General features: G+C 40.4%; 1 protein-coding gene across 1 annotated transcript in view; it reads left to right on the plus strand.

Moving 5' to 3' along the window:
* Nucleotides 1-2889: 2889 nt before the first annotated feature.
* OLA1 (Obg like ATPase 1) overlaps nt 2890-16159 on the plus strand; it is a 167656-nt gene continuing 154386 nt past the window's right edge. Inside the window, exons 1-2 of the mRNA XM_030851792.2 lie at nt 2890-3060; nt 4334-4434. Of these exons, the coding sequence (XP_030707652.1) occupies nt 4334-4434 (101 nt within the window). The 5' untranslated portion in view covers nt 2890-3060. The remainder of the gene's footprint in view (nt 3061-4333; nt 4435-16159) is intronic.

Consider the following 16159-nt stretch of genomic DNA (forward strand, 5'->3'; position numbering starts at 1 on the left):
TTGATCCCTGGTCATTTCTTACCCTAGTAAGGTAAGAAAAATTCTGAAAGCTAATAATAACAAAGAACAAAAAATATGAGCTCTACTTATTTTCATCCCATTGATATTTCCTTGGCAGCCTCCTTATGTTGAGCTGATCTGATGGCCTAGTCTCATCCTTCCTCTGACAGAGATCTTTTGCTCAATTTCCATTCTAGGGATTTCCCTGGTAGTCCAGTGGTTAAGAATCCGCCTTCCAATGCAGGGGACACAGGTTCAATCCCTGGTCGGGGAGCTAAGATCCCACATGCCGTGGGGCAACTAAACCCCGCGCCGCAACTACTGAGCCTGTGCGCCACAACTAGAGAGAAGCCCACAACGAAGACCCAACACAGCCAAAAAAAGAAAAAAAAATTTTCCATTCTAGACCACTTCTGATTCTTTCCTCTAGGCTTCACTTAATCACTGAGCCCAACAGATACTAAATAGACTTCCCTTTGTGCAAAAGGCTCAAGGACAAGCTTTCCTATGTTCAAAGTCATTTTCTTAGGCTTGGCATTAGTGTTAACTCTTAATATCCTGTCTGTCTCACTGAATCTTCATTTATCATGTAGAATAAAAGATACCTACTAGGGTTTTCTCTGAGACATGCCTGCTTCATTAGTAGAGGGAGGTCATGCACAGAGATGTTTCTACTATGTGACCTCTACTCACCTGACCAAGGCTGCCTGGACCCTTGGTAGAACTTTACCTAAACCAGGACAATCAGATCCTCTTTCTCATGAATATAAATTGACCCCCAGTGAGTGCGAGTGCGTGGCATTTCCCCCAGTGAGTTGGAAATGGAGTCTTATTATTGGGCAACTGTTAGCAGCAGCTATTGGCCACTCCTGAAACTTCCTAGCTCACTGACATCTGTGTGACCTGCTTTGTCAAAGCACTTTAAAGGTGGTGAAAAGTGCAAGTAAAAGACGTAGCTGCAAATAGAGAAACAGGTAACTGACTCAAGGACTTGACAGTGTGAATTGAAGGGAACAGGTAGATCGCAGAGATATTGAGATTGAAGAAAGAGCAAGATCTGGCTTAAAGACAGTGATAACTTGAAGATAATTCTACTTCTCCAAGACTGGGGAACATTTTCAATTACTATTGGAGTGGCTGGTTGCTGGGCAGATTGGGCTCTCTGGGATTCTTGAGCTTTTCAGGTAATGGTTCCTCTCTTTTCACAAGCAGCAGTGTGAAAGCCAACTATAGAACTTCACTACTGAACAGTAAACAATTTAGGAATTACTTTGTTAGGACTATTCATAACCGTTTATACTGAGGCTGGGTACAAAATGTGGGCTATTTAGCTTCCTTCTGTTTCGTACCTACTGTGTGCTCACACCCATTTTTATAAATACAAGGTATTGGTGACAAGGGAGCTAGATTGGGAGAATTTAAATGGTGCATATTTATCAAGGACATAATGAAAAAATAATACAAAACCAAAATCAAATCAAGTTGCCCATGTCCTTGAGAATTTCCAAACTTATAGAAAAAGCTTTTTAACTTATCTCAGTAGATCACTCTCATAGGAAAGAGGAAAATGTTATGCAATTTTATTATCAATAATGGCTCCGTTGCTGCTTATAAAAAGTCCCTATTAGAATTTTGGCTGAAAGGGAACAGATTTTTCCGTTTGATTGGGGCTTGAAATTTGGCTTCTGCCATTTGCCAGTTAGTTGTGTGACTCTGTCCAAATTATATAACCTTTCTGATCTTGTTCCCACACCTGTAAAATGGGCATACCCATACCAGCCAACTCAGAACTTTTCCTTTATTAGAAACTAGTCTCTTTGAAGGAAGCACCTAAAAAAAGTGTCACAATTTTTGGACAAGTATTGCATTCACTGCAACAAATACTTGAATGCTGACTGAAGGCCAGGACCTAAATGAATGAATTCCTTCTACAGATGGAGCTCACGGTGTAGTCAGGTAGGGGTGAGATGAGATGAAACCCTAATATTAACAATAGCCTTTATTACTATTTATGAGCCTTTCCTATCTGTGTTGGGTACTGTTACTACAAGGTTTACACACATTATCTCATTTATCCTCATCCTCACAATAACCTCTTAAGGTGGGTCTCAGTAGCCTCATTTTATCCCAGAGGAAACTGAAGTCCAGAGAGATTATTTTGGTCAGGGTCAAACGGCTAATGGGTAGTGGAATCCAGATTGGAACCAACGTTTCCCAAATTCCAAAGGCTTCTGCTCTTAACCTTCCAGAGGAAAAGGAGCGGGATGTGTGTGGAAACTGGCTGTGTTAAACGCATTCTGGGATCCAGTGCCTGTAATACGCCTGAAAAATAAGGCGACAAAGGACTCCTTAGATCATACCCTTAACCCCTTTTTCCGTTAAGAAAGTTTAACAGCTTCTCACCATCTGGACTGACTGAAGAGCGTTATAGGAAAAGGAGGCGAGCTGGGGCCGTGGTCCCCGAGGACTCAGCTGGCGGCCAAGCGGGGCTGGCGCGGCTGATCGCCAGACCTCAGGCGACCCGCCTCCGCGCGGGCGGTCAGGCCGAGGGTGCTTCGAGGTGAAGCGGCGGGTGAAGTGTGGGGCTGGAAGGCGGCAAGCGAGCGTGTGCGAGAAACACGGGGCGCGCACCGGTAAGGAAGCGGAGATCCGGGGCCGAGAAGCCCCACGTGTAGGGATGGCGGAAGACGCGCGCTCCTGCGTGACCGGCTCAGGCCTGCAAGGATGGTTTTCCAGCTCCCGCCAGCTCGGGCGCCGCGCGACTCCTCCCACCCTCTCCCGCCTCCCGCGGCCAAACCAATGGGCGGGACGGGATGGGGGGAGCGCGGGGCGGAGCGGGGTGGGGCGCGCGGCTTGCGCGCAGGTGCAGCCCGGCGCCCGGCCCGCCTGTTCCGCTGCCGCCGCCGCAGCCGCCGCCGCCGCCGCTGCCGCCGACGTGCATTCCGCTCGGCGGAGGGGCCGGGCCTGCGCTTTCTCCTCCTTCCTCCCGGCCTCCGGCTGCCGGTAGGACCCGTTTCCCGCTGCCGCTGGGAGCCTGTGTCATCGTCCGCCCTGAGCACGGTGAGGTCCTCAGGGAGCCTGTGGTCGCGACGCCCGCCGCGTCTTTGACTCTGGCCCATTGCTCTGAGGCCGGCGTCCCGCCAGGGCCGGGTGGCCGGCCTGGGCGGAGGGCGGCGTGGAGCGTGTGGATGAATGAGGCGCTCTCGGACTAGGCCGCGTGTCCCGGGAGCGGCCCACGCCTCACCCGGCACACTATGGGGAAAGCCTTCTCCGGAGGCGGGGACGGCCAGTGGCCCAGTCCAGAGGGGGAAGATGTTGGGTGGGACCTCGCTTTGGCTGGGCGGCCAGCCACTCCTTGGTAGGAGGCCAGAGGACTGGAAAGTCTCTGCTCGTGCAGCTGTGCTTCGGAGACCTGGGGTTTGGCTGGGAACAGCTGTGAGTTACGACCCTGAGAAGGGAGATTCCTGGCCCTCGGGGTCAGGGATCAGAGGCTATCACTTCATGAGCAGGGCGTCAGCGTGGCCCCGGGAGGTTCAATTGGAGCCAGAAGACAGGGATAGTGTTAGTTCCCAGCTTATAAAACGTGAGGTTAGCAGTCCTCATGAGTTCAGTTTGCAGTCGGCTCAATTTTGCCCGGAGAAACTTAGAGCCAGATTGTCAGGGACCGAGAAAGTTTCGACCTGTAAATAAAAAGGCTTAGTAGATCCATTTACGACTAGAAGTAACCAAAGGGTGGATTCAGGAGGTTGCTTATGAGGACTGATGAGTCGTAACTACAGTGCCAAAGGTGAAAGAGACTTGTTGGAAAGACCTTGATACCGGCGTGTGTTCATTCATGCGAAAAATGGTGCTTGTGGGCGAAATGGGAAAGAACAGGTTCCAGATTGAGGGAATGGTTTGGTGGGAGGTGACTCGGTTGCTAGTGGTTCTAGAATGGATTTTCTTTGACACTCTTACCTGTGCTCCTGCTTCCAAATGCTTTCATTCATATAACCACATGTCAGGTTAAGAAAATGTTTTGTGAACAGTCTGGATGTAAGATTGGCAGCTAAATTTTATTTTTGATTTCTGGTGCCACATATTTTTAGATCAGTTTTCCAGGACTTCTCAGGAGTGACTGCTTTGACAACTATCAGAATCAGATCTGTTAACAGAACTTTTTTGTTTTCATTTTTGTTGAAAAATAAAGTGTGTCAGTTTTAGATTGATATATACAGTATGCTGTATTCTTAATCTATTATTCAATAATATATTGTGTGTGATGAAATGTGTTTTTGGTCAATGGGGACAGTAAAAAGTTTTGTTCATATGTGTGTTTGTTTTGACATTTCAGATGCCCCCCAAAAAGGGAGGTGATGGAATTAAACCACCCCCAATCATTGGAAGATTTGGAACTTCCTTGAAAATTGGTGTTGTTGGGTTGCCAAATGTTGGGTAGGTGAATGTTGGGCTTTTCTCATTTTCGTTTTGTAAATACTTTGGGTCTTGTTGTAGAAATGGGAACTCATGAGGTAATAAAAATTTAAATTGAAGAAAAGAAGCTAGGAAGCTGGACTATTAATATGTTGCAAAACAAGGTTTTCATTTACACTTATCTTATTTTTGCTTTTCTACACAGATATTGGGTTGAAACTTGAGTTACTTATATTGTTTGTTTTGCTAAACTCAGAGGAAGAAGCAGTGGGAGTTTAAACATCAAGTTGAACCAGATCAGCTCTGGTTCACCAGAAACACTGTTGGGAGATACACAGTATTGAATTTATGAGGAATTAGAGTAGTTTAAATTAGATTTTCATGCTGGCTGGCTCCGTAGGGTACTTAGGCTGGCTACCAGAGGCCATGCAGTAGGATACTTTAGGAAATAGTTTTAAAAGCCCCATTATAAATTTGATTAGATTTTTGGGAGATCAGGGATCAGATGGCTGAATTTTTACTAGAAAAGAAGGTGGCAAGTTTGAACTTAATACTGGAAGTTGTGTGCTAAAAGAGTATCTTATAAAGTGGCTAAATCTGAATGTTGTGAGAATAAAATTTTGAGTTTTGTAATGTTTAAAATTAAAGTGAATTATTACTGCAAATAAGACTAATTAGGAAATATTTGTGGGGTTTATTATATAAATCTGTACACATGCAACTTGGTTGTTCAAAGTCTACTTTTTTCATTTTTTGCCCTTCTATTTTAATACCTTTTACTAACCTTAAAATGTAAAATGTCTCAGAAGTGATTAGGGTGTACTAAGGAGTAACAGATCCAATATGGATTTATTAAGAGGACGGAAAGTATTTTGGAATGTGCTTTAGGCTTTTAGATTGGTGGCAGGTAGGACAACTATGTTCTTTCACGTGTTCCTAGGAGCCTCTGTCATAGAGATTGCTTAGTGAATGGAGCATGGTGTGACCAAGTAAGGCAGTTCTGAAATTCTTGTAATGTAAAACATGACAAGTGGGGCTGTCCTAATTTCAGTCTGGAGCTGGAGAGGTTTGCATTTTGAGGGGGTTTCCTGCTGTGATATAGGCTGCTTGAAAAGTAAGACTAAATAGAGAGTGGGAATATAAGCAAAACAAATAATTAAGCAAAGTACTGTAGGGTGCTGTCAATAAACTTGAAAGCAAGATATGATCGTTATGTATGTTGTGAACTTTATTGCGTTAGTAAGCAAGACATAGTTTTTAGATATTAACATACTTCTCTCATTCTAGAATCATTGCAGCTTGACTTTACATGGGACTGATTTAAAATGGGCCATCTTAAAAAATGTTTCCTGTATGAGTTTTTTAGCATAGAGCATAATAAAGTCAATATATAGGAAGATAACCTAGAATATTTTATTATCCAGTATAAATGTGCTATTTATGCTTTTAAATTAAATACTCCTCCCACTTTCCCCCAGTTTTATTGACGTATACTTTATAAACAGTAAAATTCACTCATTTTAAATGTGCAGTTCAATGAGTTTTGGCAATTGTGTTTGGTTATGAACACTCTTTTTTAGAATGATCTCACTTTGCCTAACTGTATCAGGTAGGGTTCTTCGTAAGCAACACAAATTCTTGCTGTTTTAAGCAAGAAAAAGAGACTTATTGGAAGGAGAGCATTGAAGGACAAGCTGAACAGCCAGGCCTCAGGAAGGACAGGAACCTGGGTAGTGCTGGCAGAGACGGGTCCACGTGGAGCTCAGCCATATGAACTGAACTTCTGGGTGTTTCTCATCACCTGCTGCCTCTCCAGTGATATAGATTCCTGTGTAAGGAAATCTTACTGGGCATGTCTACCTCTGGATAGGCCCACAAGAAATGGATTGGGGAGAGGGGACAGTTCTCTGAAGGATGGCCTGCTGATCAAAAATAAGGACATTTAGTGCTGAAACCATCTAAAGAATCTCTTGGTTTTTAGAGAACTGGATGAATAAGAAGGTTTACTGATTACCTAGAAACATAGAGGGATATTTATAGCTAACAATAGTTGATATTTGTTTGAACACTTATTTAGTGTATGCCTATCACTATTCTGAGCACTTTATGTGTATTATCTAATTTAATCAATGTTTAACGTCCCTGCCCCCTTCTCATTAGAATTTAAATTCCGTAAAGGCAAGGATTGTCTTGTTCTTGTTTATTGTTGTATTTCTAGCACCTAGACTGGTGTTAGGAACTTAGTAGGTAGGCACTCAGTAATTATCTGTGAATGGATAGTTTTTCTGCCCTTGATGCCATGTGTAGGTTTAATGATAAGGAGGCACGTTTTGATGGCCACTTTTTTTTTTTTTTTTTTTTTGCGGTACGCGGGCCTCTCACTGTTGTGGCCTCTCCCGTTGCGGAGCACAGGCTTCGGACGCGCAGGCTCAGCGGCCATGGCTCACGGGCCCAGCAGCTCCGCGGCATGTGGGATCTTCCCGGACCCGGGCACGAACCCGCGTCCCCTGCATTGGCAGGTGGACTCTCAACCACTGCGCCACCAGGGAAGCCCAGAAGTTTCTTTTTTATGTAAAAATGTAAATTTTGCAGTCATAGATTGGTATATTGACCTTGCTTTATGAAATCTTAGAAACCCCAGCTCCTTGCACCTCATGCTTCAGCAATCCCAAGGGAATGGCCTTTCATTCTCATGGACCAAAGTGTTGTGAATTCCAGACAACTGGTTATCCGAGGGGTGAAAGGACCAAACAACTTGCCCTGCAGTCTAAGAGGGATTTTTTTTTTTTCCTGTAAGCTGCCACACCATACTTCTGGTAACATTCCTTTGTCCAGATATAGTCATAAGAATTTACTTTCAAGGAAGGCTAGGATATGTAGTCTTTATTTTGATGGACATATGTTCAGTTAAAAATTCTGTTACTATGAAAGGAGGAAAGAATGAATATTGGGGGACAACTGTATACTCTGTTCCATTACTCAGCAACTGCCTCAAGAGAGTATTTGTCTTGCTTAGTTGATACTTCTGGGAATGTCCTTTGGTTGTTCCTACAGCTTGCCTTTTCCCAATTTGCCAGAGTTCAACCACAAAGCTATGTACTGTTGTTGAGGAAAACATTGTAGGAAATGCTTTAAAAAAAAAATCACAGGGTAATTATGTTCAATGTTTTAGTTATCTATTTTTATGTAGGAAACCACTCCAAAAGTTTGTGGTTTAAAACGATAAATATTTATAATAATATTTCTCATGATTCTGTGGGTTAGCTGGGTGAGTCTACTGCTGGTCTCACTTGAGATCCTTCAGGTGGCTGCATTCAGCTGATGGCTAGTGAGGGTTGGAAGGTCCAAGATGGCCATACCCACAGGGCTGGGGCCTTATCAGGCTGGAAGTCTAGGGCATTTCTATCTTCCCTTACTTGGCTTCTTTCTCTCCAAGTGGTCTCCAGCCCAAACTTTTTTATAGCATGGTGGCTGACGCCCAAGAGAGTGAAAATGTGCCAGTGGTACAAAACACTCCCACCTATTTCTTTTAGTCAAAGCAAGTCGTGACACCAGCCCAGAGATAAGGAGGGAAGGGAAATAGACTCACCCTCTTGAGGGAAGGAGTAGAAAAGAACATGTGGCCATCTTTAATCCATTGCATTCTACTATTTTCCTATTTTCCTAATATAGTTTTATATGACACCCATTTGTTCCCTGGAGAAGTCTTCCTGGCTCGTTCTTAGCTTCTTGTTCTTACTGAAGAGGCTCCATTCTTGATTGCTTCGAGAAACTCACTGGAGGAAGATTAATCTCTAGGTGCTCAATTAATAATGCTCTTTTTAATGCATATATTTATTTTTCATGCTGGCCAGTTTTTTTTCCCAATATTTGATTATAAAAAATTTCACGTACAGAAAAGCCACTCACTTTTTATACAGAATAGTGTTTATTATATATACATTATATATAGGAAACAATAAGCAATTATGTATATTCTATCCTTGGGATAGATTATATTTTTCTTTTACAATTTTAAAGTCTTAATAGTAATCTTCCACTGATGACTATTAATAATTTGTTTTTTGCAGATTGCTTACATGAACTAGTTTGAAATTGATGTGGAAATGAAGGTACAGCGTGGTACAGATTGTGTATTTTAACTCTTTTGTAGGTCATTTAAGACCTTTTAAAAATGTTTGCTTTTGACAAAAACTATAGCAAAAGGCAATAATGATCCGATTGTCAAAGCTGGTACGCATTTTTTGTCCTTAACTTACTTAACCTCTCTGCCCTATTTGGCACTGTTAGTAACTCCCCACCTCTCTCAACTCTTCCTTCAGTCTTTTGTGCTTGCTACACTTCCTGTGTTTGCGCTCTATATTAGGTTTCTGTCCTTGGCTGTCTTCTCTTTTATACTTTCTCCCTGGGCAGTCTCATCCTCTCCTAATTTTAATCATCTGTTGGCTTCTCTTTTCTAAATTTATATGTCCTGCTCAGGTTGCATCTGAGTTCCAGATTCATATATCTAACTGCCCTGAATATCTCCAGTTAAATGTCTACACCCTACATGTCTAAAACTGAACTTATTGCCTCTTGCATTCCCTATCTTGGTTAATAATACTACTTTCCACCCAGATACTTGAGAGATTTATCTTTTCATCCTTTCCCCTCAGCTGTATTTTTCAGTAGGGCACCAAACCTGGTACCTGAATATCTCTCTGATCTATTTTCTTCACATCTTTTTGCCACTCATTTCTTACTTGAATTATTCCAGAGGCTTCTTAAGTGGGCTTTCTGTCAGCGCATTATCTATAGTAAATCTTTTTTTGTTTTGCCCAGGTGTTTTTTTGTTTTTGTTTTTTAAATTGAGGTATAACATACACAGTAAAATGCGAAAACTTTAAATGTACATATCAGATTTTTACATTTTAATTCACCCATGTAACCAGTACCCACATCAAAATCTAGAACAAATCCAGTGCCACAAAAGACTTCCTTGTACCCCTTCCCAGTTGGTACTATCCTTCCTAGGATAACCATATTCCAACTTGTATTACCACATTGATTAGTTTGCCTGATACAGATGGAATCACACATTATGCACTCTTGTTTGTTTTTTTTTTTTTCTTTCTTGCGGTACGCGGGCCTCTGACTGTTGTGGCCTCTCCCGTTGTGGAGCACAGGCTCCAGACGTGCAGGCTCAGCAGCCATGGCTCACGGGCCTTTCCACTCCGTGGCATGTGGGATCTTCCCGGACCGGGGCACGAACCTGCGTCCCCTGCATGGGCAGGCGGACTCTCAACCACTGCGCCACCAGGGAAGCCCACATTATGCACTCTTTATATCTTTTACAAGTCATTATGCCTGAGAGAATATACACTATATTTACCCTTTTTGCTATTGATGGGCATTTGGGTTGTTTCCTTTTTTTGTCTATTATGAATAGAGCTGCTTTGAACATTCATGTACATGTCTTTTGGTGGGTAGATATAAGAACTCATTTCTGTTGGGTGAATGGATACACTTACCCCACTCACCCTGTCCCCCGAACTCCCCACCTCTAGGAGTTAAATAGCTTTAGATACTGCCACATAATTTTCCAAAGTGGTTATTCTAATTTATAGTGCTGGTATTGTAAAAAAGAGTTCTAATTTCTCTTCATCCTCACTAGCACTTGGTATTATCATTCTTTTTCATTTTGGCCATACTTGTGTGCAGTATCATGATCGTTTTGCATACCTGTGATAGCTAATGATTTTGAACATCTTTTAATATGTTTACTGGACATTTTTTGTGAAGGATATTTTTTCTTTTTAGTAATAATTAGGTGTTTTTTATTCTGGATATGGGTTCCTTGTTGGATATGCATTAGAACTACCTCTTCCTAGTCTGTGTGACTTTTTGCTTAAGAGTAAATAAAAATTGTTTTTGAAGTAGTTTCGCAATTAAAAAATTTCATACTTGCAAAGCTAGTTAAAAAAATTCCTATATGAGGTCTGCTTACACTCCCCAAATGTTAACATAGTACAGTTATAAAAATCAGGAAATTAGCATTGATTTACCAGTTGTCTCACTAATGTCCATTTTCTGGTCCAGGATCTAATACAGGATTACATATATGTTGCATTTAATTGTTGCTGTGTCCTTAGTTTCCTTTAACCTAGAACAGTTTCTCACTTTGTCTTTCATGTCCTTGACACTTTTGAGGAGTGCTGACCTCTTATGGTAGGCTCTTAAACCTTGGGGTTTATCTAATATTTCCTTGTGATTAAATTCAAATTATGCATTTTTGGATGCAGAAGTGACATGTGCTTCTTAGTACATTATATCAGGAAGCACACAATGTTGATTTGTCCTGTTACTAGTGATTTTAACTTTGATCACTTATCTAAGGAGGTGTCTGACAAATTTCTTCACTGAAAAGTTTACTGTATTTTCCGTTGCAATTAATAAATATATCTTTTAGGGAGATACTTTGAAATTATGTAAATACTGTGTTTCTCATACTTTTGCCCCCCAGTTTTGGCGTGTATTAATGATTCTTGTTTGAAATAGTTATTATTGTGGTGTTTACCAAATAGAGATTTAAAAATTTCTGTTGGTCTTCTACATTTATAGAGGAAACAATTTATAGAAGAAACAATGGAAATTCTATTGTTTAGAATTCTGTTGTAAAGAAGAACCCCCCATTTTCTCATGTAAATTACTTATAATTTGTTTATATCAGGATCAGTTTTTACTTTGCTGGTTATAATGCGTTACTATTGTTATTTATTTTGTTGCTCAAATTGCCCACATTTGGCCATCAGGAGCCTTCCTGTTCACTCGTGTTACTTTTGATGTGTCCTCTATTTTTTGAGTATTTTCTGGTTTCTAGCTCCACATTATGTTCCAGGCTTATTTGTACCTTCTCTGTCCCAGCTTTGTAATAAACAAATTTTTCTGTTGACATATGTTTTCATCTCTCTTGGGTGTATACTTAGGAGTGGAATTTCTGGGTTGTATGTAACCGTATATTTAACTATTTGAGGAACTGCCAAACTTTTCTAAAGCGAGTGTGTCATTCTGTGTTCTTACCAGCAATGTATGTGGGTTCTACTTTCTTCACATTCTCACCAGTGCTTGTAATTATCTTTATTAAACATTTTTTATTTTTTTAAAATTTTATTTATTATTTATTTATTTATTTTTGCGGTATGCGGGCCTCTCACTGTTGCGGCCTCTCCCGTTGTGGAGCACAGGCTCCGGACGCGCAGGCTCAGCAGCCATGGCTTACGGGCCCAGCTGCTCCGCGGCATGTGGGATCTTCCCAGACCGGGGCACGAACCTGTGTCCCCTGCGTCGGCAGGCAGACTCTCAACCAGTGCGCCACCAGGGAAGCCCTATTAAACATTTTTTAAATTGAGGTTTAGTTGATTTACAATATTATAGTAGTTTCAGGTGTGCAGCATAGTGATTCAAAATTTTTATAGGTTATACTTCATTTATAGTTATTATAAAATATTGGCTATATCCCTTGTGCTGTGCAATATGTCCTTGTAGCTTATTTATTTTATACATATTAGTTTTTACCTCTTACTCCCCTACCCGTATCTTGCCACTACACCCTTTCCCTGTCCTCACTGATAACCACTATTTTGTTCTCTGTATCTTCATTTTGATTTCATTTTATTTCAGATATTTTATTTTTTATACAATAGTTCTGTCTGGATAGTTTTCATATTTTTTCATTCTTCATTATCTTCACCTGTGAGTCTGTTTATTTTTTGTTATGTTCACTGGTTTGTTTTGTTTTTTAGATTCCACATATAAGTGATAATATACAGTATTTGTCTTTCTCTGCCTGACTTATTTCACTAAGCATAATACCCTCCAGGTCCAGCCACATTGTTGCAAATGGCAGAATTTCTTTCTTTCTTTTTTAATGGCTGAGTAGTATTCCATTTTGTGTGTGTGTGTGTGTGTGTGTGTGTGTGTGTGTGTGGTGTGTGGTGTGTATCTCATGTTATCTTTATCCCTTTATCTGTTCATGGACACTTAGTTTGCTTCTATATCTTGGCTATTGTAAATAATGGTGCTATGAACACTGGGGTGTATGTATCTTTTAGAATTAGTATTTTCATTTTCTTTGGATGTGTACCCAAGAAGTTGAATTGCTGGATCATATGGTAGTTCCACTTTTAGTTTTTTGAGGAACCTGCATGCTGTTTTCCACAGTGGTTGCAGCAATTTATGTTCCCACCAACAGTGTACAGGGTTCTTCTTTCTCCACATCCTAGCCAATATTTGTTATTTGTGGTCTCTGATTGTTATCATCTTTTTAATTATAGCGAAGGCATGAAGTGGTATCTCATTGTGGTTTTGAATTGCACTTCCTTGATGCCTAATAATATTGAGCATCTTTTCACGTGCTTATTATGCCTTCATTTTGGAACGATTTTCGTTGGGAATTCCAGGAACAGTTTTTCTTTCAGCACATTGAAGGTATCTTCCATTTTCTTCCAGCTTTCTAATGAGAAGTCTGTTGTTGTTGTTATCTTGGTTTCTTTGTACATAATGTGTTTTTTTTTTTTTTCCCTATAACTTTCTTTAAAATTTTCTCTTTACTACTGGTTTTCAGAAATTTGATTTTCATATGCATTGATGTGGTTTCCCTTATGCCTCTTTTGCTTGGGGTCTGTTGAGACTTTAGGCTTGTGAGTTTATGATTTTCATTAAATTTGTAAAATATTTGGCCAGAGCATTTCTTCAAATGCTCTTTTCTCCCCCTCTCCTCCTTTCCCTTCCTCTCCTTCTGAGACTTTTATTACATATGGGTTAGTCCGCTAGGTAATATTCTACTGAAGCTCTGGTTATGTTTTTGTCCAATTTTTTTCCCCTGTGCTTCATTTGATAGCTGCTGTTGTTCTGTCTTCATGTTCACTGATCTTTTCTGCAGTGTCTAATCTACAGTTAGTCACATCCAGTGTGTTTCATTTCAATTCAATTTTTTCATATACTGTATTTTTTATACAATAGTTCTGTCTGGATGGTTTTCATATTTTCATTATCTTCATATTTACCTTTATATCCTTCAGAAAAATTTTAAAAAATCTATTACATTTATTTTAAGGTCCTCGTCTGCTAATTCCATCATCTCTATCATTACTGTGTTTGTGTTTATTGACTTTTATCTTGCTTTGGATCTATATTTTCCTGCTTCTTTGCATGCCTGTTAATTTTTTTTTTTTTTTTATGGTACGCGGGCCTCTCACTGTTGTGGCCTCTCCCGTTGTGGAGCACAGGCTCTGGACGCGCAGGCTCAGCGGCCATGGCTCATGGGCCCAGCCGCTCCGTAGCATGTGGGATCTTCCTGGACCGGGGCACGAACCTGTGTCCCCTGCATCAGCAGGCGGACTCTCAACCACTGTGCCACCAGGGAAGCCCGTGCCTGTTAATTTTTATTGGATTCCAGATGCTGGATTTTATGTTGAGTGCTGAATGTTATAGTATTCCTTTAACGAGTGTAGGACTTTATTCTGGCATTTAGTTTTTGTGTATCATTTTGATTGTTTTGAGGCTGTTTATTATATTTTCTTATGATGAGTTCATAATATTTTTTGCTCTGGTGCTACTTTAGCTCTGATACTAAGACGTGACTCTTTGAGGACTCTACCCAAGTTCCCTTATATTATTATATCTTTCTCTGCTCTGGCTGGTGGGGATGTGAACTGTTCCAAGCTCCGTGTGAACCTGAGAACTGTTCACTGTGCTGCTTTTGAGTGTTTTTTTCTCCTGGCCTTTGGAGACTGAGCTTCCTCATGTACAAATATTACTGAGCCATATTCTTGAAGATACCTTCTGCTTATCTCCAGAGCCCTCTCTCTGTGCAACTGCTTCCTTTCTAGTATACTGTCCTGTAAATTTTAGCTACTTTGGCCTGCTCAAACTCTCATCTCAGTCTCTTTAACTTGGCATGACTGCCGGGTTCTATTGGTTCCCCCTCCCTGTGCTGTGGCTTTGAAACCACCTTTAGGCAGTAAGCTAGGGTAGTTTTAGAGCTTAGTTCATTGGTTGTTTTCACAGGGAACACAGTCCTGTGCTACATACTGTCCCCTGTTTGAAAACTGTTTATTTCATGTTTTATCTGATTTCCTAGCTCTTTGTGTCAGGAGGGCAGTTCCATAAATAGAAGGGGAAGCAAAATTCCCCAATAACATTTAAATGAACTTAAATCTTATTGTATACTTCTCAGTATTCCAGGGTGCCTCCTCTTTCATGGAAATTCGTGACTTGGGAATTATTTGTTTTCTTTTTTAATATGTTATGAATAATCTTTTGGACAATGGATATGCTCTCCCACTCACTCTTTCCTGTTATCAACAGTAATTGTGTACCTTAAAAGTACTTCATAATTTACTTTCTGTTAAATCTTTTAATTTTCATTGTTTATTTTTCAGAATTCTGGTCACTTTTTTTTTCTATTTTCATAATTTTTTTTGCATTTTTTAAAATTAGTTGTCCATTTTATACATATTAGTGTATATATGTCAATCCCAATATCCCAGTGCATCACACACCACCCCCCACCCACCGCTTCCTCACTTGGTGTCCATACGTTTGTTCTCTACATCTGTGTCTCAATTTCTGCCCTACAAACTGGTTCATCTGTACCATTTTTCTAGGTTCCATGTATATGCATTAATATACAATATTTGTTTTTCACTTTCTGACTTACTTCACTCTGTATGACAGTCTCTAGATCCATCCCTGTCTCTACAAATGACCCAATTTCGTTCCTTTTTATGGCTGAGTAATATTCCATTGTATATATGTACCACATCTTCTTTATCCATTTGTCTGTCGATGGGCATTTAGGTTGCTTCCATGTCCTGGCTATTGTAAACAGTGCTGCAATGAACATTGGGGTGCATGTATCTTTTTGAATTATGGTTTTCTCTGGTTATGTGCCCAGTAGTGGGATTGCTGGGTCATATGGTAATTCTAGTTTCAATTTTTTAAGGAACCTCCATACTATTCTCCATAGTGGCTGTATCAATTTACACTCCCACCAACAGTGCAAGAGGGTTCCCTTTTCTCCACACCCTCTCCAGCATTTGTTGTTTGTAGATTTTCTGGTGATGTCCATTCTAACTGGTATGAGGTGATACCTCATTGTAGTTTTGATTTGCATTTCTCTAATAATTAGTGATGTTGAGCAGCTTTTCATGGGCTTCTTGGCCATCTGTATGTTTTCTTTGGAGAAATGTCTATTTAGGTCTTCTGCCCATTTTTGGATTGGGTTATTTTTTTTTAATATTGAGCTGCATGAGCTGTTTATATATTTTGGAGATTAATCCTTTGTCCGTTGATTCATTTGCAAATATTTTCTCCCATTCTGAGGGTTGTCTTTTCATCTTGTTTGTAGTTTCCTTTGCTGTGCAAAAGCTTTTAAGTTTCATTAGGTCCCATTTGTTTATTTTAGTTTTTATTTCCATTACTCTAGGAGGTGGATCAAAAAAGATCTTGCTGTGATTTATGTCAAAGAGTGTTCTTCCTATGTTTTCCTCTAAGAGTTTTATAGTGTGCAGTCTTGCATTTAGGTTTCTAATCCATTTTGAGTTTATTTTTGTGTATGGTGTTAGGGAGTGTTCTAATTTCATTCTTTTACATGTAGCTGTCCAGTTTTCCCAGCACCGCTTATTGAAGAGACTGTGTTTTTCTCCATTTTATATCCTTGCCTCCTTTGTCATAGATTGGTTGACCATAGGTGTGTGGGTTTATC

Source organism: Globicephala melas, chromosome 7 (assembly GCF_963455315.2).
Source record: "Globicephala melas chromosome 7, mGloMel1.2, whole genome shotgun sequence".
Classification (NCBI taxonomy): Eukaryota; Metazoa; Chordata; class Mammalia; order Artiodactyla; family Delphinidae; genus Globicephala; species Globicephala melas.